This window comes from Arachis stenosperma, chromosome 4, assembly GCF_014773155.1.
Source record: "Arachis stenosperma cultivar V10309 chromosome 4, arast.V10309.gnm1.PFL2, whole genome shotgun sequence".
NCBI classification, from domain to species: domain Eukaryota; kingdom Viridiplantae; phylum Streptophyta; class Magnoliopsida; order Fabales; family Fabaceae; genus Arachis; species Arachis stenosperma.
In genome coordinates this window covers 4,021,578-4,048,153 of record NC_080380.1, presented here as the reverse complement: position 1 = coordinate 4,048,153, position 26,576 = coordinate 4,021,578, and the positions used below count along the sequence as shown (strand labels likewise).

Genomic DNA, 26,576 nt, shown 5'->3' with positions numbered 1-26,576 from the left:
GTGATTGACGTTGTCGGGATTGGAGGTAATGTTGTTATCGAGGAAGTGGAGGTGGATGCTTTTGGTGGATGAAGTGCGAAGAAAATAGGTGTACCAGTCACAGAAATTTAGGAAGTGTGTAGTCCATGACATGTTGAGGTAGGTGCAACACGTGTGACAGTTATACCATGGCTTGATCTTGAAACTGAAGAGGAGAAAGAAGATGGAGAAGAATGTTGTGAAGGTGAAGAAGGAGAGTATAAATGTTAAAATTATACAAGATATGATGAAAATTGAAGGAAATCGGCGCCATTTTCAAACAGAGGGGGCATGGACCATTTTGTACCTTATTAGAGTTGTTAGGAATTATTTTGTTTTCCGTTAAAATTGATGGAATATGAAATCCAAATGACTAACAAATTAATTGTTAAAAATCAATTGAATAACTAATTTTAGTTAAAAACTTAAGTATCTGGTCTAAAATTGTTTAGAAATTAAACTGAGTAAATCCTCTTAAGTTAATATATTAGACAACTAGAAATGACGCTAAAAAACAAAATTAAGGACAAATTATATATCATACATTAATTTATCAGAAGAGCTAAGTTTAATATTTATAACAATTTGTTAGTGTCATATTATATGAATTGATGAAAAAGAGGATTATTCTACATTACTTATCCTTTTAAATATTTTTTAATCTGTTTTCTTAAAATGTTTTGTGGTAGTTTAAATTTTCATTAGAGATCCATGTATATCAAGTTATCAACATGAATAAAAACGTATTGCATATAATCCATAATATCGTATAATTTTTAGAGTAAAATATATTTTTTATCTTTAAAGTTTGATAAAAATTTAAAAAATACTTATAAATTTTATTTTGTTTTAATTTTGTCTTAAAAATTTTCGATTTTCATCAAATATACATTCAACGGCTAAATTTTCAAACAAATTAAGACCAATCTAATAATAATACATGAAAATTATGTTTGATTTGCTTGTATTGAGGGTTATTTTTATGAAATTCTTGTTAAATTGGGCTTAAATTTTTTGAAAAATTAGCCGTTAGAGGATATATTTGATGCAAATTAAAAATGTTTGGGATAAAATTAAAATAAAATAAAACTTAAGGATATTTTTAAAACTTTTGTAAAATTTTAGAGACAAAAAATATAGTTTATCTTTATAATAATTATCCGAAAAGGTATTAGTGGTTGACCCTATATAATAATAATTTTATTATTATATTTTTTGTTATCTCATTTATTTTTTAAAATATTATATTTGAGTTTTACCTTTCCCTCCAAAATATCTCCCAAAGATATTTTATTTAACTATTTAATAACATAAATCACATTGAAAAAAAAAACACTAATAAAGTTCTGTCTGTATGTTGTCGAGGTATAGCAATTTAATATATTTTTATTTTTATTATGTTATTCCGTCTGTATTTTTTTATTGATTTAAAAGTATTAAAACAAACATAATATTTTTAATTATATCTCATCTGAGAATTCTGAATTGGTTAGTTTAAATAGCCCCGGACTGTGGAACAAGGGAGTATCCCGAACCTACACCGAAGTATTGACGGCGATTCTCAAATATCCCAGACATGGATTAGCCAGAACAGTGGAGAAGCAAGGAACTGCTAGTTACATCTTAAGTCTGTAGTGACTCATTCATCATCTGTTAAATACAATTTTGTATCTTCATATTTTTGTTTCATACTTGTAAACAAAGTAACAAACACAGCCTAAGTGGCGTTACGTGTAAATTAAATTCTATTTATATTTATACTGATATGTATAAGAGTGGCCTCGTACATTCGTAGATTACACGTTTTATAAGAAAAGAGAAGCGAACGGCAAAACGCAACGTCGCAACGGTATATGCTTTCCGCTCGCTAAGTCCTTTTGACATAACACACACTCTCACTAGCTTCGCTTAGGGCAGATGGCAATTTGGGGCTTTTTCTGCGTAATTAGGGCACACAATTTTCTGTGATTGATCCTCGCAAGCGGAAGAAGATGTAATACCAAAGAGATTCTCGTTCTTCATCCTTCATCTTTGACCGTTTCCGCGAGTGTCGTAACTGCAGGACTCGAAGCCGTTTTTCTGTTAGGGTTTTTCGTCGTTGTCGTCGCATGAAGGGTGCGTTGGATCGGACGAAGGTGGTGCTGCGGCACTTGCCTCCTACGATTTCTGAGGCCGCACTTTTGGACCAAATTGACGGCACCTTCGCTGGCCGCTACAATTGGTTCTCCTTTCGTCCTGGAAAAATCAGGTTTGCGATTCTGCATTTCCGCTCCTTCAGCTTATAATGTTTAGTTTCTTTTTTCTTCATTGTTTCTTTGCTTTAATATTCCTTTGTTAATGTTTATTTAGATATTGTTTTGTTCCGTTATTGAATCTTGTTTTATGCAAAGAAATGCCAGATTGATATCAAAATCCTTGAAGGGATAGTTTAATGTCCAGCATATCTTTTCTTTTAGTGTCTTTTTGTGCTTGTGCATCGACTGCGGACGTTTCTGTTGTAGCAGTATGTATATGAAGGAAGAGTGGCTTTGAAATCATCCTTGTTACTTCTCTTTTGTTCTACATTCTTACACTAAAGTTATGGTTGCGTGTATATCTCTATTACCGGAGCCAAGTAACCCTGGTTGAGGTTTGCCCTGTTATTGGGAGAATAACTTTAAAATATATTTGAATTGTTCACCATGTTGTTGCCTGTTTCATTGGTAGCACTCCTTTTTCTTGAATTCCTTTATTTGAAGGTTTTTTTTTTTTTTCTCGTAAAGGCTGACCGTCTATGATGCGATTTGTTATATGAATGGATGTGCGTTTACAATGCGTAGCATATATGTTAAGCCTTTTCTTTTTTTAAAAATCTTTTACATCGATTTTCAGCCAGAAGCATATGTCCTACTCCAGAGCTTACGTTGACTTCAAAAAGCCAGAGGACGTTATAGAGTTTGCTGAGTTCTTTAACGGCCACATCTTTGTAAATGAAAAGGGTAACTATTGACATCCTCTGCAATTATTCATTAGTCATGTGTATGATCTTGCAAAAGTAAAAGGGTTGTATCATTGTCATCATTATTGTAGTTGGATTTTGGTCAGTGCATTTTTACTAGCTTCTATAGATATGTCTCCAGTACCGAAGCTGGCTCTCCACATATTTTAAGCAATGAGTGGAATATCTGACTTGGGACAGGGTTTACGTTGCATATACTCAATATCTTTTAAGGAATATGTGTCGAAAGCTTTAGATTATCATCAATTTTGTATTCAAAGTAACTTAATCCACATACACACTGCATCCTGACTCTGGATATCTCTGTCTCTCTCTCTCGCTGTGGCTGTATTTCCTTCCCAGGAGCACAGTTCAAAGTCATGGTTGAATATGCTCCTTCACAACGTGTTCCTAGACAGTGGTCTAAAAAGGATGGCCGAGATGGGTCCATATACAAAGGTACCACTTAGACAGAGACTTGACGTATCTTTCAGGGTATATGTTAGTCAATTGGACTTATATGTATTGAATCTTTTCCTTTTGATAAATATTAGTATTTGCATGGTTAACATCTAGATTCTGAGTATCTGGAGTTTCTTGAACTTCTTGCCAAGCCTGTTGAGAATCTTCCCAGTGCTGAGATACAGTTGGAGAAAAGGGAAGCAGAACGATCAGGTTAGGCAATTAATATGGAAAATATGCAATAAATTTTAGGTTTGAAAGTTAAGCAATATAATATCGTTCATTGACAGAATTGGTAGGTCTGATATATCTTTAATTTTATTTATTTGATTCGTGTTCCTAAGCAGGTGCTGCAAAAGATAATCCTGTAATTACACCATTGATGGACTTTGTGCGTCAGAAAAGAGCTGCCAAGGGACCTCGGGTATTCTTGCATCTGATTAACTCATGAAGTCCCATTATGTGTGCATTTGTGTATCCATCTGTGCATGTGTTGAGATGTGAGAGTGAATGTTTGTGCAGAGATCACTTTCTAATGGAAAAGTGAGTAGAAGAGCTGGCACATCATCAAATGGGAGTAGTTGTTCTGCCTCGTCAAGACGAGGTTCTGGAAAGAAGAGGATTTCCACCACAATGGTGTGTTGCTTGTATTGTTAATTTGTTCACTAGTTCATTAGAGAGCAATGTGTTTTTCATTTCTAATTCTAAGTAACCACTTATATTTTGCTGTGGGGACTTGGGATGAATAATTTATTTCCATTTACCTGATTGTGTCAGATTGCATAGTTGTCTCCTTGCTAGGGTAAAAAGATCAATTTTTGGTTCTGAGAAGTTAAGTATTAGTACTGGCAATTAGATGCAATATTTTTCTAAACAAGCTGTGATATATTTTTATTTTATTCAACCTCATTCTTTTGTAAAACTGTGGGAGGGAAATAAATACTTTTGATTTTTGTGGTATTGTTTGGCTTATGAAAATAGCAGAAGCATGAAATAATATTTTTTCTTATTTAGAGAAATAGGTAGTGAGCAGCTTATATTTTAAGCAGAAGCAGTAGAAGAGAGTGAAATGATCCTTAAATTTCATGCACCATTTTTTTTAAGAAAATATCATTTATTATCTATTAATTTAAAGGATAATAATTTCTTTTTTAATAAAAAAAGTACTTCTATAATTTCATCAAAATATAGAAGTATCTTTTTTCAATGTTTGCTCCTGTTTCTGCTTTTGGGAAGAAAAAACACAGTTCTCTCAAAATCTTAACTGAATGGCCCCAATAATATATTTTCCGGAAAAAATTGCAGATGGAACTTAGAGTGATATGATTAAAAAATGGTCACTTTAAATTGTTATTAATATATTAGTTTACTATAAATCAAATTTTTAGTTCATCGTAAAACAATGCCAGTATTTGATAATTCTCTAGTTGTTATTGCTTGCACACACAGATATGGAGAATGATCTTGGTTCTAACTTGTGCTTAACAATGTCTGATTTTCACTTCTATGTCGGACAGTATGTTGCAAGAGACACAGGGAAAGGTTCCACTGGAAACGACAAAACAATTTACACTTTGGTTCCCAGGCAAGGTGATCAGCATCATTCAAGTAAAACTTCAACTGTGGCTTCCTCAGATGCAAACCAAACACTGGATGAGAATGGTAAGTTTATATTTTTGTTTGGAATTTAGTTGTTATTTGTTTCTCCTTTACGTCTCATTTACGGCTTGGGGCCCATGTTTGAAAACCTCTTTGAATGTATACATTTGTTTTATTTGATGAATTTAGGGCATTGAGATTTTTTCTTCTAATATAAGTTGTGATATCAGCATAATCCCTGTGCCCTGTTTCTTAACTGGCTCTCCTAGCATTCTTGTTTCTGCATCATCATCATCATCATCATTATATTATTATTATTGGAGTCGCTGTCTATTTTTGTATGAGTTAATAGTTTAGCTTTGTTTTCTTCAATTTAATTGTGTTCAATGGGGATTTGCTTAACACTTTGTCCTTTATTTAAGGAGTTGCTGGAAATACTGGTTCCGGGAAGAAAGTCCTGCTTCTTAAAGGGAAGGAAAGAGAGATAATTAATGTGAGCTTCTTATTTTCATCTGAGTAGTCCATTTTATTTATATGCTTGCACATGTTGCAAAAGGATTCGTCTAGAACCCTTAGGATGTGTTGACTAGAATGCATATTTTGATGCACAAGGAAGAAAATGCAGTGTGGACAAACCTGACCTGAATTGAATGAAAGTTGTTCTATTTACTGTTCTTACTCTTATGGGAAGCAACTTTGAAATTCTGCTTCTTTATGTTGTGACGTCAATGTCAATGAGTTGCCACTGGTCATGTCTAGTTTGTATCAATCAGATGCATCTTGATCTGGTTTTCTGCAATTATCGCCTAAATTTTAATTAATTTAATTGATTCATTCTATTTGAATGTTCTCATGGATGATAGTATCCTTAAATCATCCTTTTACTAATTGGAGTTGTTGATAAATGTTGGTTTCAATGTAACCTTAGTGGCTCATGAAATTGACGAGGAGAGAGGTTAACTAATTTATTAAGATTCAAGGATGGCACTTGTTTATTACTTGTCAGTTAATAATAAAAAGGTCAATGTACTATAGAGAAAGCACTACTTATAGATGGTATTATGATGCTTATCATTTTATTGGCATAATGGTTCATACTAAAGTGACTTTGAGGATTATTTTCCTCTAATATGCTGCCTTATTGCTCATGACATGAAATATGATGAATCAGGAATCCACTATAAGTTCTGGCATGGATTGTTCTTTGGTTCCTTTTATTGTGATTGATGGATTTATCATGTATGATCATGCTATCACTTCATATTTTGATGGGTTTCTTATTGTGCAGGGGCCTGATTTAGATAGTTTATTAGAGCAGAATAATGTAACATCTTCAGCCAAAACAATTGTTGGCTCAGCACCTCTGAAGCAGAATCAGAGGCATGAAGGTAGTGCAAGGATTATTAGAAGCATACTCTCAAACAAGGAAATGCGTCAAAGTCAGTCAGCCAGGCCTCAATCGGAGCAGACAATACCAACATCTGATCTACAAAAAGAAAGACAACCACCTCGCCCTGTACATGTGCAATTGATTTTAAAGGGTTCTAATGGGACACCAGAGAATAGGATTGGCATGCATGATTCACGTAATTCAAGTGAGAGGCTGGAGAAACGTGTTAGGCATAAGGATAGACCTGATCGTTGTGTATGGACAAATCGTTCAATTGGAGGCGATGATTCTTTATCATTGTCTGCTTCCTCACAAGTAGACCATTTGGAAGGTAGATGCTTCATTATTTTTACTATGATTTCAATGACAGGTCTTCTGAAAAGCATGTTTTATGAGATAGAACTGTACATTTGGTGTAAAGCTCATGATCTTTGTAAAGGACTTTGCCTCAGACATGTAGAGAGATTAGAAAGCTATGCCTTATAGATAGCTCTTTTGTTTTGTCTCTTGTATGGAAGATCTCTATCCTCCTTGAATTTGTTCTTCTGTCTTAATGATATTGTCTTATCAGTGTTTTTTTTTATGTAATTATTATTTTTATTTATTTATTTGTTCAAAAAAGAATCCTTAGTGCTTGTATAAAATGTGAAAAAGCGAAAATCAGTTTTAATCAACGAGGCCACTGATGTTTAAGGCACAGCATTGTATTGTTGTCTGGAAATCTGGTGCAGCCTGCCTATGTGTTGTTCTCATTTGGTAATTTTTTATATGTATCTGAAACAGGTCATGCAGAGTCAAAACATGTGACAGCACATGTAAGAGGTGGGGATGTAAAATCGAACGCAAGTGGTCGTGGCAGTCATTCCTCAGAAAATGGTTGGTTTTTTGGCTTTGGAATATAGGATCTTTATGTGTGTAAATTTAGATTGGTTTTTGTTTAATTTTCAATGCTTGTGTGCTTTTCAGGCTTTGGTAAACATTTTGGTCGCCGAGGACCAACACATCTGAAGGATGTTGATGGCTATTCTGTTGCAAATGAGGGAAAGCATCATAGAAGAACTAGTGGCTCACATGGTTCCCACGAGGTACCTAAATTTGATTTCTGCATGATTGTACACTGTATATTTTTTTCTGGTTCAATAAAATGTCAGTATCTCCTATGAATTGCAGAAACAGGTTTGGGTTCAGAAAGCAAGTTCTGGGACCTAGTGTATTTAGATTGGTGAGACACAATCTCTTGATCAGGCCTGTAATTACGTAGCTTAGAAACATGCTTTTTGCTGAACTGGTATTAGGACTTATCTGACATTTTTTTTCATGATTCTTATAAAATTTCTTAGTGTGGAATTGTCATATATTAGGATAAAAATCCATCCATATTGCTGTGCATCTCATACCATTTTTTTTTAGATTTTGATTAATTTAATGTTTTAAACAATCAAGCAGATTTTTCCCCCTATAATATAGTTATTAAATTAGCATTAGCTTTATGAAATTTTAGTCTGCACTGCAAGGAGTGGTTAGGTTTTGCTTTTAACAGAGGCCTCATAATTGTCAATCTTATATCAAAGAATTTGTGAAGATATTATGCAAAACTTTTATTTGCTCACAATTAAACACATTCATCTTTAATAGTTAAGTTGTATTCTAAAATGTGCATAATTATCATAAGTCTAATGCATAAATGACAAGTCTATATAATAGAAGTCAAGAAGCAGAAGTGGGAAAAGCCCGAAAAACTGCACCAGCTATAATGTTAAGCCACTGAGATTTAAGGGCCTAGTAGCTTTTTCTAGAAACCGTAAAAACCCAGATAAAGATAAGAAACACATCCAGCCCAAGAAAACTTACATTTCAACTCAAATTCTGTTTTCTGCATTAGCAAAGTTCATACAAGAGAGAGGTAACCATAGTGAACTGGTTGATGGCATTATGTTGTTTTCTAACTGTATATGGAAATTTAATGATTTTCAGTGCCCATTTCTGTTTTCTGTATTTACCTGTGTGAAGGTTGATTATTTTCCTGTGCAGTGGTAAGCTTGCTGACTTGCAATTTGGGAGCATCTATTTGCTAGCTGCTGGATTCTGTCTCTTTTTGGTTGACAGATTCTTCTAGGTAACTGAGTTTGTGTGGTAAAAAATTCTTTACAATTGAAATATTCGGACATAGAATTGAAGATGGGATCCGTTCAGAGAGAGAGAGAGAGAGAGAGATTATTGGCATCAGAATTCCTTGGTCTCCCTTTTACAAATTGTAGATGTTTGAAGAATTGTGGATAGATTTGAATAGCCTGGCAAGTTGACTGAGTAATGGGCATTGTCTGGGTTTATATTCCAATATCTTAAATAGTTTAGGTGTAAATATGAATCCAGGATTTTGTGTGTCCTTAGCCCCTATTATACAATCTCTCACTAGCTGTCCACCAAATACAAGTAGGAGCTTGCGAAAATGATCCTGGATCAGTTTTGGACTACCTCTCTGCTCATTTACATTGAAGGAACACTCAAATGGACTATGTTGCAGGCTTGCTATGTCTTCATCCTTTCGTTGACTTTGGAGTTTTCTCCAGGACACAGACACGGAAATACCATAGATGGTGTGTTACTAAGGATAAATAAGGTCTTGCGGGAGTTACTAGTGTGTGGATATTGTTTTGGCTCTAAAATATTATTGTACAGTGTGGTATTGCATACTTGCATGTCTCAGCAAAACATGGCTGTTACACTGCTGGTTCATGATTATAAGTTAATTAATTTTGTGAATTACCATCCTTAACCTTCCCAAACGTAGTTATAAACCCATGTTTAGATTATTGTGGATGTCATCCGTCTGTAAAGTCCTTTATGCTATTTGGGTATTAGAATTCCATCAGGATCACATTGGTGTCATGGTGTGTGGATGTTTTTCAATTGTAAAGTTTGGGAGGGAGGACGTCTGAGACGAAATATCAAGTTTATCCTTATATTTAATAACATCTTTTTACCAAATTTACTCTGGCTTCCTTCTGTTGTTTTTTCAATTTTCATTTTTAGCACGTGATTTAAATATATTACTGTGGAAATTCATGTAGTCGGCTTCACGTAGTAGTTTTCATGTTTTTCATTTAAAGATGATAGTTAAAACTTAAAGGTTATTAAATAGTTTAATCAAATATGTTAAATAATTTAATTTTTATTTATCAATTTAATTCGAGCCAATTGCACGCTGGTGTTTACTTTATAATAATACACACAAAGAAGGGCACATTGATATTATTGATTTAGCTTCTCTAATGTTGTCTCACATAAGTTACTCAACTCTTGGCTCTTTTATTATTATTATTATTATTATTATTTGTTCCCTTCTATTTGTTGGTTTGGCACCCTCGTCCAGCAGTGCTAACATGAAACGTCAACTTAGCAATGGAATAGGAAAAGATAGACTAGACACTAGAGGATTGGACTGACTCTACCCTCCACCGCATAAAATTTGTTCTGTCTTCTATTTTTTATTATGACGTTTAAATGTTATAAATTAAAACTAGTGGTTGTGCTCAATGTGTTTCACTATACAAGAATTTATGGCAGAAACAACGGTGGTCTTTGTCTTCTTTAATTCATGGTATAAAGTACTGTAGTAATTAGTCAGACTAGAGGGACCGTTTTTCGTGGTCATTTGCGCACATGAAATAATGGTTAAGATTATATGTATTAATATTAAATAATCTAGTGAAATATATTTAAATATTTGAGAATTTTTAATTATCGTGATATTTTTATATGAATATATCCTTAGTTGATGATATTGGATTAAGAACCTTTTTTCTTGTTCTCATCCACAAGACTAATGGATACATCATTTTAAAAGCTAGTAGTGGTGGTTAAGGAGGCAAGGATGGCCTACATATACCGTGTCAAGCAATGCGTAGATTGGAGCGAACATGCATCTAGAATATTCTTCCCTCTCCTCCCTCTTCATTTTCTTAAAATTCGTTTTATATTAATATATATATAATACTATAAATCTTTATTATACATAACTGATAACTCCCCCACTCACCAAGTACTATTTTAGTATATGCTTCAACTTGGGATGTTCACCCACTTTCACTAATCCCATGTTAGTAAGGTTGCTTTTTATTATATACCTTTGAGAAAAAAAAGAGGTTGCTTATTATTATGAGTTTGTTTGGAATGATAGATATTGGAATTTATTTAAGATTTTTTTTTTTACTTTAGAACAATTAAAAATAAATAATTTAAATTCTTTTAAAATTTTTAATTTTCATTTTTTTATTTATAAATCAGACTAAAAAATGTCTGATTTTTAAATTCACTTACACACTTTTTAAATTTAAATTCTATTTTATTAATATATTATAGTCATTTTAAGTCATCAAATTAAACTTTAAATAAAAATAAATTAAAATTTTTTTTTCATATTAAATAATTTTCAAACAACCTTTATATGTTTGGACCACTGCTCATTTGTGATTTATCCCATAAGTGTAGTTTTTCAATATAATGAGACTGATGTTCGGTAAAGTTAACACAATGCTAATGTAGTTCATCAAAGAGGAAGATGACCTATTACTAATATAATTATGTTAACTAATGAGCTAACTACGGGTGGCAATTGGCAGATAAAGAGCAGATTTTTGTTCTATTAGTCGTCTCGTCTAATAATAATTCGTATGAAATTTGTTCAATTTTTATTTGTGGGTAATAAAAAGTTGAATTTTAACTTGTCTTTGTGAGTATTATTTCTATATTTATTAAAATTTGATAAATAAAATAAAATTTTAAAATTTATATAACCAACATTACATATATATAATATAAATTAAAATAAAAACTTAAATATAATAAAATATTATTAATCACTTTATTAATTATTATATATATATATTAAATACAGATATTACTTAAATTCAATCTGTCATCGCTAAAAACCCATTTTAAATAGTATTTATACTTTATAGAATTTTTCACCTTGAAGTATTATTAATAAATTGTTTTGAACGTTAAACTCTAATTCAATTATAAAAAACAATGATAAAAAATTTCATCAAATCGCCTATATGATGGAATGGAGTGGCCTTTTCAATCTTGTGCACATGAAAGCATGCTGGCAATGGAAAACTAGGCAGGCTTAAAGTAAAAAGTAAGCCCTAGAGTTCAATAGCACAAATTATTACAATCGAGTTTGCGTTCTTCCTTCCTTTAAAGACAGAAAAAAGTTTTGGTCAAAACCATTATTGTTAATCATGAATCTACAAAGTTGATAAAATTAAAAATCTTAGAGACAAGTAAAAGTATCTTCAATTTGATCTTAGTTTCAAGTTCATGCCCAGTATTTTCAGGAATTTTTTTAGGGTTATTTACATATTTTCCAGCTTATTCTTACACATTGTTTTTAATATGAATAAATTACCATTTGTACCCATAAAAGATACAGATGTTACAAATATACTTATATAAAAATAAAACGACAATTATAACTACAGAAAATGGCTTCTGTGTGCCAAAACTACCCGAAAGTTGGTTACATAATTGGTCTGTTAAAGTATTTTTGGCACACAAAAACTATCTTCCGTAGATACAATTATCATTTTATTTTATATGGATACATTTGTTATTGTTTGTATCTTTTATGGATACAAATGATAATTTATTCTTTTTAATATTCTATAACATAATAAAATTTGATATTTGTATTTTTATTAGCATTTAATTTTGATGCTCTAAAATATTTTATATATTTATTTTTTATGAATAATCATTCACATTGTCAAAATAAAAAAATTATTTTTATTAATATTTAATTATATAATTAAATACATAAATAAAATTATTTTATATAGATTGATAATGTATTAAAATTAAATTTATTTTATTCAACTACCGTTCTACAAATAATTGATCTAATTTAAATTAAAAGTTATATTCTATATTTTATAAAAATATTATTAAAACAGAAAACTGAACCAATGCAACCTAAACTGACATGAAAATTAGATTTATAATTTTATTGTATGTGGAGGATGAATATAGAACAAAACAATTGCTCACTCGCTTTCTGTTGTTTTCATTTCTTTTTATATACAATCATATTATTGATTTATTTATTTGTTGCTCATATCTATAGAGTATAGACTATACACACTTTAACTACGAATACCGTATAACAATGAGCCTGTATTATAATGCGTATATGTTTGTATTATATATAATTCTGAGATATTTTTTTTTTTGACAAAAAGGTCAGGTTCATTTTTAAAAAATTATCTATTTTTTAAAATTGATTTTCGAACATTTTTTTAAATTAAATCCATCTTTTAAATATTTCAAAAATTTTAAATAAATCACGTTGATCATTTTATTATTTTTTTGTTAATAAAATTAAAATTTATTAATATAATATATTAAGTAATATTATAATATATATTTAAAAATTTTAATTAACTATTAATACAATGAATTAATATTATATTAAATTAAAATATAATTAATAAAAAAATTGAAAATATTAAAATTTTTTAATTTAATTTTATAAATTTATCATATTAACTGTTAATTATAATTATTATGTATTGTGATATTATATAACTTATTACATTAACAAATTTTCGACGGTAAAAAAACGAAAAAATAACATAATTAACTTAAAATTTTTAAAAATTAATTTAATTAAAATTAAAAAAAAATTGAGGATTAATTTGACCATGATTACTCATGTCTCATGATTTATTGGATTTTGTTATCCGCAGAGCGAAGAATAAGAGAGAAAAGGAAAATACAAAGCAGCGACACACCGAACCAAACTCTCGCTGAAGAAGAAGAAGAGAGAGAAAGTGAAGAGAGTTGGAGCTGATAGTGGAGGGAATTTTCTTCTTCCTTTTTCCGATAGCCGGCGATCGCTTCACTTTGTCGGAAGTCCGATCCATTGTTCGAAGTTAAGGGAATAACCGATAGTCACAAATTGAAGAATCGTCAGTAAAATGAAAGTGCACTGCTCCGATTCTCGTCACAGAAGCTTTCAGGTTAATCAATCTCACTCTCACACAACCAAGCGCGATTCTCTTTAGTTTCTATCTTTTCTGTTCGGATTTGATGGATCTTTCCATTGTTGATCGATTTTGTTGTTTTCTACTATTTTTGCTACTTTCCTTTTTGTCCCCTGCTTATTACTATATCGGTTTTTGTCTTTCAAGGGATTAGATCTGACCAAATCTAATTATCAATGTCGCTGCTAGTTTAACTTGGTATGATTTCCGTTGAAGCTGTTACACTTACAGTTACAGTTACTGTTACGGTTATGGTTATGGTTTTGGTTACAGTTACCCGGTGAACAGTGCTTCGATTTTGGAAACAAGAGAGAAGAGAGCTTAGAAGGCAGAAAATAGTGGCATTTTGTGGTACTCTTGGAAGGAAGGAAGTCACTCACTCATGGCGTCGGCAAGCCTTGGAAATGGTGGTGTTGGCAGTTCCAGGTCTGTTAATGGCTTCAGGGGTTCTTCTAGTTCAGTTGATTGGCTCGGGAGAGAGATGCTTGAGATGAGATTGAGGGACAAAGCTGACCATGAAGAAGACAGAGTAAGTAGCAATCTTCATTTTTGTTTTGTGACTTTTGAATTTGAATTTGAATTTGAAATTGAAATGTTGGAGCCTTTTGATTTTGTGGCCATCATAGTAAGTTACCATTGTGTTTGTGCATTCCAGGATAGTGAGCCGGACATCATTGATGGTGTGGGTGCTGAAACTGGACATGTGATTAGAACCAGCATCGGTGGCCGAAATGGCCAATCTAGGCAGGTACAATATTTTTTGGTCAATTGGTATTGGAAAAACCTTGATAATGTGAATGAGAAACATTCTATCACTAACAATTTCTCCTTTGGTTACTGGTCATTGATCATTCTCTAACAGAATATTAGCTATATTGCGGAACACGTTGTCGGCACAGGCTCTTTCGGTGTTGTTTTTCAAGTGAGGCAGAACCACTCATTTTTCTTTGGATGTCTTTTGTAATTGTTGTGCTGTTAATACGTGACATACTGTCAGTCTTGAATTCCATTAACACTTTTATCAGGCAAAATGTAGAGAAACCGGAGAGATTGTAGCCATCAAGAAGGTTCTCCAGGATAAGCGCTACAAGAATAGAGAACTACAGATAATGCAGATGCTGGACCATCCAAATATTGTGGCCCTTAGGCATTGTTTCTATTCAACGACTGACAAAGAAGAAGTTTACTTGAATCTTGTACTTGAATATGTTCCTGAAACTGTGAATCGTATTGCAAGGAACTATAGCCGAATGAATCAGCGAATGCCTTTAGTATATGTAAAGCTTTATACCTATCAGGTAAGTAGTTTGCTTATCTTTGTATCTGGAAATGGTAGCTAGATACTCAAATAAAAGTGGCAGAGAGGATCATATCCCTGAACTACCACAAATAATAATTCGATGATAATATGTGATTGGCCTTTGAAGAGCTCAACTAACTAGTCTCTTTTAATTCCTTCCTATTTTTCCCCCTTAATAATGAGTTTCTCATTTTTTGATTTATCTATTTGAAGAATTTTAGTTTAATAGATTCTTAGATAATATGGATTTTTCAAGTTGTATTTGTGATAGTCTTTCAGAGGAACAGAAAAAATTAAAGAATTATGTTATTTTTCTTTTAATGTCTGTTGATGTTTTTCCCATCTCCGGTTTTGGCTGCAGATTTGCAGGGCCCTTGCTTATATACATAATTGCATTGGTATATGTCACCGTGACATCAAACCTCAGAACTTACTTGTAAGACATTGCTTTGAATAGTTGATTTGTTTGTTACCTGGAAGTCATAATGGGCTTGCTCCGAGGTGGAGCCTCTTGTATTCTATGGATGGCTGTAGCCACCAACAAACTTATGCAATTATTTGTTAATTTTGCAATTACTGCAACATTTTTTATATTTTCTTAATTTGGCCCCTCCTTCCAAAAATTTCACACATATTTACTAACTAATGTTATTTAAACTTAGGCTTATTACAATCTTTTATTTGGATTATAATTTAGAAGTAAAAAAAATTTTAATGCACTCAAAATCTATATAAATCCACATTGAAAGGAAATATTTCTGAATTGCAACTAGCATTTTATGTTCACAAACAAATAGTTAAACATAAGATTTTCATCAAGAAAAACTTATTTTGTTAAATCAATTTTCATCTTATATTTGTTGAAAATTTTATACACCTACTTATTCCTATATCCTCAAATGTCTATTTCTGCGCATAGCAACCAAAGGTGACTTGCTTTTAAAACTACTTTCCAGTTGTATTTCTCTTTGATCATTGGGTGCACTCTTGAACTTCTCATTTTAGCTTGTGGTGATTGTTTAATGTATAGTTTTGTCAATGCTGGAAACTAGGAGTGGTTTTAGCATAATCAAATACTTCTTCCTGTTGCTCTATATGAAAATGCCAGACTTCATTTTATCATAAGTGGACTGTCGTGTTTCTTGAACATGTAGGCCTCATTGCCTTTTAGTAATACTTGTGAATTTAGGTTATGCTTAATTTAACACAAAGATGGTAGGATCTTTGTCTGGTATGCTTATGATGGCATTAGTTACTATTTGTCGTACTCAGATAAACATTACTTGTGTCAGGTGAACCCACACACTCATCAGCTGAAACTATGTGATTTTGGAAGTGCTAAAGTGTTGGTAAGATTTTGTGCTTAGTACACTGATTGTAGATAGAGGTTTTTTCGTTTTTACTCAAGCTTCATCCATGTTTTAATTCATCAGGTGAAAGGAGAACCTAATGTTTCTTACATCTGTTCAAGATACTATCGTGCTCCAGAACTTATCTTTGGTGCCACTGAATATACAACCGCGATAGATATATGGTCAACTGGTTGTGTAATGGCTGAATTACTTCTTGGACAGGTAATTTGATGCTTGAATAAATAGGTCTTTCCTCATTTTTGCATTTCTTCCCTGAAGCTCAACTTATATTGCAGCCTTTGTTTCCTGGAGAGAGTGGAGTCGATCAACTTGTTGAAATCATCAAGGTGAGGATTGCCCACGCGTTTTATAAGGATAATTTGGATTTGTCTGTCATAGAATTTTGTAATCCTTGAATATTTAGTGATTATGAAATATTTTGTTTGTAATTTTTGTAAAGTTCAGGTCAGTTGATTCTGCTAGAAATTATATATGTTGTGGGTTTATTCCATGGATTTTGCTATATTTCCTGGCTCAAGGAAAGGGAAATCTAAGTTTTTTTTTTTGTGCGCAAAGATTTCCAGTCTTGCTTGTATAAATGCTTTTCGTGTGTGGTTTATTGTCTCTTTCTTCAATCAAGTGAGATACAGCAATTTCTTTACAGATAGATTTCCCTAATTCTGTTATTATTCTAATGAAATAGCATTCCTTTTTCACTAATCCCGAAAGGAGTCCTGATTTTATTTATTTACTTTTAATTTCAGGTTTTGGGAACTCCAACAAGGGAGGAGATAAAATGCATGAACCCAAATTATACTGAATTTAAGTTTCCACAGATAAAACCTCATCCATGGCACAAGGTACAGGCTCTATGTGCTTTACTTTCATTCTTTAATACACTGTAAAAGTGTGAATGCGTTTGGTAATTTGGGATCAAGGTTCAATGTGTTTATGCTAGTGGTTTGCCTGGATTAGCTAGATTTTGGCCACAGTTTACCATTTACCTGTACTAGATACTTCCTCCAAGTTACATTTCGGCGGCATGTTTCTTTTGAAAACATTTGCATGCTTTTTCTCCAGTGTTTGTAAATAATAAGCAAATCTGGGCAATTGAGCTGCTGGATTTATTTTAACGTCAGTCGTCTTGAGTATTATTCCTTAAGTGTGTGAAGGAGATGTTTCATCTTTATAGAGGATAAGTGTCATTGATGCGAAAGGAAAGCATAATCCTTTTTACTGTAGGGGAATCTTTCAAAAGATAAAATAGAATAATCAGCTATACTCTATTACATTTTGAAACAAGAAAAATATTTTGAAGCCAGTGACTTGGTACTGATGGTCAGGACTTGGTCTCTGCTTTCCTTACATTTTTGCAGTGCTATCTTCACCGCTTATTCTTTATTTGATCCATGTATGGGTACACCATCTTCTAGTCTAATTGCACGTGTTGTAGTATGATCAAAATCATTATCGTCCTGAGTTATTATGGCACTAGATAGAGTTGTCTGTCAATTTAGGATCTGTCTTCTCTCTGAGTTTGATATGTGGCCGCACGGGGCTATTGACCTGATATGGATACGGTTGGATCAGCCTTGATTAATATCAAGGACCATGTGAGATAATACTAGATTAGGGTCAATTTTGGACTATATTGATGCTCTCTAGTCACTTTCAGAGATGCTTGAAGCGTACAACAGTGCTAGATGTTAAAAATTGTTATATGCTTCGTAATTGTGGTTCCCTGTGGTTGGTTGTGACGTATTCAGACATCATAGATCAAGGAATATACATTAATGTCAGGGTTGAATCTATATCTATATTCTTAGAGCTGTAATGTGCTTTGGTGTGTAGCTATTCAATTTGAGCATATGCAAGAGTATTGGTAAAACTTACAGTAGTTAAAAGGAATCTTATTTGCATGGAGTATTTAGTAATGAACTAATGATATCATAATTTACAGGTCTTTCAAAAACGTTTACCCCCAGAAGCAGTAGACCTTGTCTGTAGATTTTTTCAGTACTCTCCCAATCTGCGATGCACTGCTGTAAGTTTGGACTCTCCATTTCTTGTTCTTGTTTCCTAGTTTCGTCTTCAATTGAATTATTTGGTCCATATTATGGCACTGCAGTTGGAAGCTTGCATTCATCCCTTCTTCGATGAGTTGAGGGACCCTAACACCCGGCTTCCTAATGGTCGCCCACTTCCACCTCTGTTTAATTTTAAGCCTCAGGGTAAGTTAAGGTACCTACAATATCGATCAACACAATCTAGTTTTGAAATTCTAAACGATAACTCAACATCAACGTGATCATAGTAATCTATTGAGGAATAAAAAATTGGGGTTGAATCATTGAGGAATTGTTTATGGTACAAGTAAAGATTTTTTGTTTATTATTCCATAGTAAACCTTTTTGTTTTTCCTCTCATGGGGGATTCTTTCAAATTTTGTTTGTGTTGCATGGCCCCGACCTTACTGACTTCGTATTGATCCTTGCAGAACTTTCAGGGATACCACCTGACGTCATCAGTCGGCTTATTCCAGAGCATGCTCGTAAGCAGAACTTGTTCATGGCATTGCACAACTAGCAAGTTATTTTTCCTTTTTTCTCCCCAGTACTAGCACTCTAGCAGGCTGTAAATTATCGGGTGCATCTGAGAAAGAAAACAAAGAATGCCACAGAAAATTCCTAGGATTACCCTTATATTATTATATGATAATATAATATATCATATATAAAGTTGAACGTTTTAAATTTCTTGTCGGAGGAGGGTTCTTTTTCTCTTGTTGCTTAAGAGAATGTTTTGCGTATAAAAATCTCAATACAATACAGGTGCTCCGACTATTTTAGACCCTGTTTGGTGCCTGGCACAGGATGAAGCAGGATGGTATGCATATAAAATGATGGTCTTTATAATTTTGTATGAATGGCGAGTCATTAGCTGCTTATGATTTTTTTATGTTTTTATTTTAGTTTTTCTTTTTTTAATTTATTTTATGGGTTTGCATAGTGTTTCGGAATTCGCTTTTGGTGCTATAAAGTTTAAACAAACATTTAAACATGCAGGCTTGTGTTTGAGACAACCCCCCCCCCCCCCCCTTTCCCCCAACCCAAACACGCAAGTACATGCTTATATTCTAAATACAATAGATTATTTGAAAATTACTTTTGTATTCAAACAAATTAATTACTTTAGAAAACAATTTTACAAATAAAAAATATTAAAACTAAAATTTTCAGCATTTTCAAATACATGTCCATTGTATTATTGAAATGGCTATTTTAAGTGGTGCTAGTATGTTGCCTTCACAATGGAAGGTTAAGAGAGGGCATGATCATGGTTCCATTAATAATACAATGCAAGGGCTGAAAACGAAGTTGATAAACCAGTAAGGAAGGGAACTAAACTTCAAAGAGAAAGAAGTGATCACCAAGAGGAACGTACGTTGTTGCTGTTGCAGTGTTGCCTGTTGGAGACCACTTTCTTCGTCATTCATTCACAAAAGGAGTAGGTCACTAGCTTGCTCAAATTCAAGGTCAATTGGTTAATTATGCAACTTTTAATTTTGCATAACAAGTCTCTCCCTTCTTATGTTCAGCTAAAAATTAGCATATGGTAGTCGGTCAATTATTTTAGGAAATGGAAATTTAATTTACTAACAAGGTCAGAAAGAAATGTAGGTATATGCATCATTACGTAAGTTGAAGTTAGAGAACAATTTGTGCAGTAAAGAGAGCGCACTGTCACGGCCTTGGACACACTTCAATGCTACCGTGCCGGCACTCGGACTTACTCAACCTCTTGAGCTAAGACCAAGTCAGCCTAACCGTCAATACTTAGCAAGAAAGCTAAGAACACAAGAGAACACAAGAGAAAGGAAGCTTGATGGAAAGAACATTTTATTGCTCAAGTGTTTGTTACAAATGATTCACACACCCTCATACTAACTCTTACCTCCTATTTATAGCCATCCACCTCCTCAATGGATGGTTAGGATTAAATCTAATCAATGGTCTAAATTAATCATCTAGAACCTTCTTTATAAATATCTATCCTACCACTACTTTCTAAATACTTCTAGATTGTTCCATACAACTCTTCATACTTTTATATCAATCCACACTCTTTTAGAATATTCTATGATCTTCTAGAGTCTTCTAGAACCTTCTAGGGTATTCCAGGAACTTCTAGGACATTCTAGAACGTTCCAAAACCATCTAGAGTATTCTCAGACACTCTAGAAAACTATACAAACACTGTTAAATCTAACCTTCTAAAAATTTACCATGACATTCTCCCCCACCTAATGCGCAGACGCCCTCGTCGCGTTCTGTTCATGATAGCGCTCTAGGTGTTCTTGGAATTGCCATAGATCTTCACGAGCTTCCCAACTAGCTTCAGTTATCGGAAGTCCTTTCCACTTGATCAAGTATTGGATACTTGGTGGTACTCCTCTTCGTCGCACGACGCGATTAGCTAAGATCTCTTCGATTTCTTTATCAAAGGATCTAATCACCACAGGCGGAGCACGACTCGAATCACCTCTACTCGGTTCATCTTGGTCTTCGTGATATGGTTTAAGCATACTCACATGGAAGACCGGGTGGATCTTCATAGAGGGAGGGAGTTGTACTTTGTAAGCAACTTCCCCAACACGTCCAATGATCTCAAATGGCCATTCGTATTTACGGATTAAGCCTTTATGAACCTTGCGAAACGCTTTGAATTGTTGTGGAAGAAGTTTGATCATTACCTTGTCTCCCACTTGATAGCTTGCATGCCTCCTCTTCTTATCTGCCCATTTCTTCATCCTCTTTGCAGCTTTGTCGAGGTAAGAACGAGTGACATCTGCTTATTCTTCCCAAGACTTAATCATATGATAAGCTCCAGGGCTCTTCCCTGAGTAAGGGGAAGGAAGAGAGTGAGGTGTAAGCAGTTGTTGTCGAGTCACAATCTCGAACGGACTCTTCTATGTAGACTCACTCCTTTGCAAATTGTATGAGAACTGAGCAATATCGATGAGTTTTGTCCAATCCTTCTGATTAGCGCTTACAAAATGTCTCAAGTAACACTCAAGTAAGACATTTACTCTCTCACTCTGCCCATCTGTTTGAGGATGGAAGCTTGTTGAAAATTGAAGCTCCGACCCAAGGAGTTTGAACAGCTCTGTCCATAGTCGTCCTGTGAAGCGTGGATCTCGATCACTAATGATGCTCTTAGGCAATCCCCAATATTTCACCACATTCTTGAAGAATAGTCGTGCTGCCTCCTCTGCGGTGCAGTCAGTAGGGGCGGGTATAAAGGTAGCATACTTCGAAAATCGATCCACTACCACGAGAATAGATCCAAACCCCTCAGACTTCGGTAAGGCATAAATAAAATCTAGAGAGACACTTTTCCACGGTCGCTCTGATGGAGGCAGAGGTTCCAACAACCCGCTTGGTGTCTTGTTTTCAATCTTATCTTGTTAGCACACAAGACAAGTCTTCACATAGCTCTCTACTTCATCTCTCATTTGAGGCCAATAATAAGAAGATTCAATGAGTGCCAAGGTCTTTCGCTGACCTTGGTGACCAGCCCACTTGGTGTCGTGAAATTCTCTCACTAATTTTCTTCTTAGATCTTCCCATTTAGGAACGTATAGTCTTCTCCCTTTTGTGTAGAGAAGGTCATTGTCTAACCAAAATCTTTTGGTCTTACATTCTCTAGCTAACTCCATCAACTTCTTGGCTAATGGATCGTGATGCAACCCTTGCTTGATGGTATGCATAATATCTCCTTCAACCATAGAAATGACCGTCATCCTGTATGGTTTTGAGATAGACGGTTTCGCTCCTAACTCTAATTCAATGTTGTTATCCATCTTTCTTCTAGGTGGTAACTGCTTTGGCAATTCGAGAGGTATCACATCCTTATTTTCTTCAAGGACTTCCTTGATTTTAGGGGGAACATCTTCTTCTTTGGCTGTTGACTCCTCTTGTAGTAAAGGCAAAGATATCATCTCCTCCTTCTTGAAACCTTTCTTGAGTTGCATGGTCGAGAGTAGCGGAATTCCTTCAGTCTTTGAGATTGTAGAGACTGTGCATGGAGACCCTTTCTCCATAACGCATACTATATTGTAGTATGGCATAGGTATTATATTTGCCTTCCTTTGCAAATCGAGTCCGATAACTATTTTAAAATCGTCCACGGGTGCTACTGAGAAATCCACAAGGCCCTTCCAAGAACCAAGAGTCATCTCAACCCTTTTTGCTACTCCCTTAAGGGGTTCACCCTTGATATTCATGGGTTTGAACCAGCCATTCTTTTCGATGATTTTCAACCCAAGCCTCTTTGCTTCATCAGGCGTGATGAAGTTGTGTGTAGCACCAGTGTCAATCATAGCCATGACAGGTTTTTCATTGATAAAGGCTTTGACATACATCAAGCCTTTCTTTTCTGCAGTACTTGCTTCTCTGCCCTTCACAGCATTTATGTGTTGGATAGATTCAACACACTCAGTTACTTGAGTTTGAGCTTCTCGTTTGTCGGCTATAGATGCCAAAGTCCCTAACTTGGGACAATCCTTTATTTGGTGTGGTCCCTTGCACACGAAGCATCCTCCTTTGGGCACGAAAGCCTTCTTCTTTTCTTCGTACTCTTTCTTTGAAGAGAATTTTCCTTCTTTCTTGGTTGAGAAACTCTTCCCCTTGTCTCCCCGCCTTTAGCAGAACTAGGCTTGGAGGAGGACTTGGGTTTAGAGTCTCCCTTATGATACTCAGTGAGTGATTCGGCCACCACAATGGCCTCATCAACATCCTTAACATTCCTTCTTTGTAGTTCTTGCTTTGCCCAAGGTTGGAGTCCATCAATAAAGAAGAACAATGCATCCTCTGATGCTAAATTGGGGATTTAAAGCGTGAGAGTAGTGAACTCCTTTACGTAATCGCTAATCGTACTCTTGTGCTTCAACTCTCTCAACTTCTTTCTCGCTTCATAAACCACATTCTCGGGGAAGAACTGTCTTTTCAACTCTCTTTTTTTTAAAATCTTTCCATGTGGCTATGTTGCAAGTACCCTTTTCCATATCTACGCACTTTCTCCTCCACCACAAAGTAGCATTATCAGAAAGGTAGAGAGCTACCTTTATTGCTTCTTCGACCACCCCTTGGCCTTCAAAGTACCTCTCCATTTGCCATAAGAAGTTCTCCACCTGTCGAGCGTCCCTCATGCCCTTGAACTCCTTTGACTTTGGGAGATCAATCTTTGTCGTCTCCCTTATAATGGTTGGTCGAGATTTTGTCTCCACGAACCAAACTCGAACTTCCTCAAATAACTTCAAGAAATTCTCAAGCTTCTCTTCGACTTGGAGCATGCTTTCTTTGAAAGCATCTAGTTCTCCCAACACGTGAGCCTCGAGAGTCTCCTTGTCATGTTCTATCCTTTGGAAGCGCTCATCCATAGAGGATAGAACATTTTCCAATATGAAAACTCTTTCTTCTAAGAAGTTAGAAGGCTCACTTGAAGAACGAACCTTCTTTCCTCCCCATTGAGAAGGAATAGCATTTCTTCCCCTTTGAGACTCAACATGCTCCATGGTTATACTAGAAGCCATACCCACAAACTACTTGTGCTTCCTCTCGAACCTTACTCTGATACCAAATTGTCACGGCCTTGGACACACTCCAACACTACCGTGCCGGCGCTCGGACTTACTCAACTTCTTGAGCTAAGACCAAGTCAGCCTAACCCTCAATACTTAGCAAGAAAGCTAAGAACACAAGAGAACACAAGAGAAAGGAAGCTTGGTGGAAAGAACATTTTATTGCTCAAGTGTTTGTTACAAATGATTCACATACCCTCACACTAACTCTTACCTCCTATTTATAGTCATCCATCTCCTCAATGGATGATTAGGATTAAATCTAATCAATGGTCTAGATTAATCATCTAGAACCTTCTTTATAAAATATCTATCCTACCACTACTTTCTAAATACTTCTAGATTGTTCCATACAACTCTTCATACTTTTATATCAATCCACACTCTTCTAGAATATTCTATGATCTTCTAGTGTCTTCTAGAACCTTTTAGGGTATTCCAGAAATTTTTAGAACATTTTAGAACGTTCCAGAACCATTTAGAATATTCTCAAACACTCCAAAAAATTATACAAACACTGTTAAATCTAATTTTATAAAAATTTACCGTGACAGCACGGTACACAACTTGGTAATAAGAGAAAAAGAGAAGGGTATTGCAATACATTACAACAATGATAAGGACTTATGCCAATTGCCAAGGCCTGGCAATCTGCCTGTAAATTTGTTCACCTCGCCACATCGTTCATGTGGCTTCCCGAGAATTCTACTACTAATGTGTGCCTCATGAATATAAGCTACTAGAATCATCCTATTTCTTTAGAAAGATCCCGTTCTAGGAAGTCCGAAAACTGAAATAGTATATAAATAAGGTTTTTATTTTTATTTTTTTGCTATAAAAGATCTTTTTATATGGTCATCTGATTGTACTAAACTGTATAACCCAGTGTTGATTGAACATTTAGATTATTTTGTTAAATAGTATGTTTTTTTAAAGAGGCTTGCTACACATACAAGTCTTTTTGACTTACAAGTTTTACAAGTTGCTACACATTAGAGTCTTTTAATGCGTTATTTAATTTCCAAAGCGCTACACTCACCGTGAATTATGAACGACTCCTCTTCCTCTTCCTCTTCCTCTTCCTCTTCCTCTTCCTCTTCTTCACTCACCGTGAATTATGAACAACTCATCTTCATCTTCCTTTTCCTCTTCCTTTTCCTCTTCCTCTTCCTCTTCTTCTTCTTCTTCTTCTTCTTCTTCTTCTTCTTCACTCACCGTGGATTATGAACAACTCATCTTCCTCTTCCTCTTCCTCTTCCTCTTCTTCTCCTTCTTCTTCTTCTTCTTCTTCCTCCTCCTCCATGTATTTCTTCGTTATTCTCTTTGCCTTTTCATTAGTTGTTTTATTTGCGTTTATTACTGGTATTCTTGCTTCGTTTTTTTTCGATTTTCATGGTTTCTGAAATCAAGCTTTGAAATCGTTTTGAAGATAATGAAACTTCAGAAATACACCCAAACGATTATAGAAAATACACCCAAACGATATTTCTTCGTTATTCTCTTTACCTTTTCATTAGTTGTTTTACTTGCATTTATTACTGGTATTCTTGCTTCTTTTTTTTCGATTTTCATGGTTTCTGAAATCAAACTTTGAAATCGTTTTGAAAATAATAGAACTTCAGAAATACACCCAAACGATTATAGAAAATACACCCAAACGATTATAGAAAATACACCCAAACGATATTTCTTCGTTATTCTCTTTGCCTTTTCATTAGTTGTTTTACTCGTTTATTACTGGTATTCTTACTTCTTTTTTTCGATTTTCATGGTTTCTGAAATCAAGCTTTGAAATCGTTTTGAAAATAATGAAACTTCAGAAATACACCCAAACGATTACAGAAAATACACCCAAACGATTATAGAAAATACACCCAAAGGACACTTTATGCATAATTCAGAACTCTTTCTCTTTCTCCTCCTCATATTCTGCTGCTTCTTCTTCTTCAAAAATGATTTCAGAGCTTGATATCAAAAAATAATGGAAATCAAGAATAACGAAAAAAGAAAACAAAGAGAAAAGCACGTAAATGAAGAAGGAGAAAGAGAAGGCAAAAAATGAAAGAAAAGAAGAAGAAGAAGAGGAGGAGGAAGAGGAAGAAGAATGTGCAGCAAGAAGAAGAAGACGATGCAGTGAAATTATGCAGTAACGGTTGAAGAAGGAGAAAGAGAAAGTAAGAAACGAAAGAAAAAAAGAAGAAGAGGAAGAGGAAGAGGAAGAAGAACGTGCAGTAACGTTCAAGCGCGTTAATATAATAACTTGCAAAGACTTGTATAAAAAAATGCTTGTATATGGAGAATTTCTCTTTTTTAAATCATTTTATCACTGTTAGCAGAACCGGACCGGACCGACCGGTTCGACCGAAAAACCGGTGAACCGGATTCTATACCGGTCCGGTCCGATGATTGGACCGTACAAGGTTAAGAACCGGTACAAACCGGTCAAACCCGCAAAGAACCGGTAAAAATCGGTCAAATTCGGTAGTAACCGGTTCGACCGAACCGGAACAATTTAAAATTTCCTCAAAATGGAGCAGTTGAGGTTCGAACCCCCACCCCTCCAGGAAATAAAAGGGAGCTGCATGCACCAGGCTAGCTTATCTATTACTAATATTTATGCAAATTAAAATATATATTAATATTATTCAGTAAATAATTTATTTTTATTTAATTTATTTTAATTTTAATTATAAGTTCACTCATTTTTAAATTAATTATATTTTTATTTAACAGTAATTATAAACTCACTTATTATTTTTTTCATAATTATATAATATCTATTAATATTAT

General features: G+C 34.2%; 2 protein-coding genes across 4 annotated transcripts; both read left to right on the top strand.

Annotated features, from left to right (window-relative positions):
* Window positions 1–1,823: 1,823 nt before the first annotated feature.
* LOC130974112 (regulator of nonsense transcripts UPF3-like) lies at window positions 1,824–9,456 on the top strand. 2 transcript variants are annotated; one of them, XM_057898863.1, is made up of 13 exons: window positions 1,824–2,266; window positions 2,890–2,996; window positions 3,359–3,454; window positions 3,572–3,670; window positions 3,805–3,881; window positions 3,980–4,093; window positions 4,975–5,119; window positions 5,482–5,549; window positions 6,345–6,777; window positions 7,230–7,322; window positions 7,413–7,531; window positions 7,617–7,668; window positions 8,478–9,456. In XM_057898863.1, the coding sequence occupies exons 1-12, from the start codon at window positions 2,127–2,129 to the stop codon at window positions 7,653–7,655; spliced, it is 1,530 nt and encodes a 509-aa protein (XP_057754846.1). In that variant the 5' UTR covers window positions 1,824–2,126; the 3' UTR covers window positions 7,656–7,668; window positions 8,478–9,456. The 2 variants fall into 2 exon arrangements, with proteins under 2 accessions (XP_057754846.1, XP_057754845.1); XM_057898862.1 differs by having other exon boundaries at window positions 5,479–5,549; window positions 8,478–9,455.
* A 3,733-nt stretch (window positions 9,457–13,189) lies between these two features.
* Window positions 13,190–19,044, top strand: LOC130974114 (shaggy-related protein kinase kappa). Of its 2 annotated transcripts, none has more exons than XM_057898864.1 (13): window positions 13,190–13,468; window positions 13,766–14,021; window positions 14,148–14,240; window positions 14,355–14,414; window positions 14,518–14,790; window positions 15,154–15,228; window positions 16,085–16,141; window positions 16,226–16,366; window positions 16,441–16,491; window positions 16,909–17,004; window positions 18,105–18,188; window positions 18,273–18,375; window positions 18,642–19,044. In XM_057898864.1, exons 2-13 carry the CDS (start codon window positions 13,875–13,877, stop codon window positions 18,728–18,730), a joined length of 1,269 nt encoding a protein of 422 aa, XP_057754847.1. In that variant the 5' UTR covers window positions 13,190–13,468; window positions 13,766–13,874; the 3' UTR covers window positions 18,731–19,044. The 2 variants fall into 2 exon arrangements, with proteins under 2 accessions (XP_057754847.1, XP_057754848.1); XM_057898865.1 differs by having other exon boundaries at window positions 18,273–18,385.
* The last annotated feature ends 7,532 nt before the right edge of the window (window positions 19,045–26,576 follow it).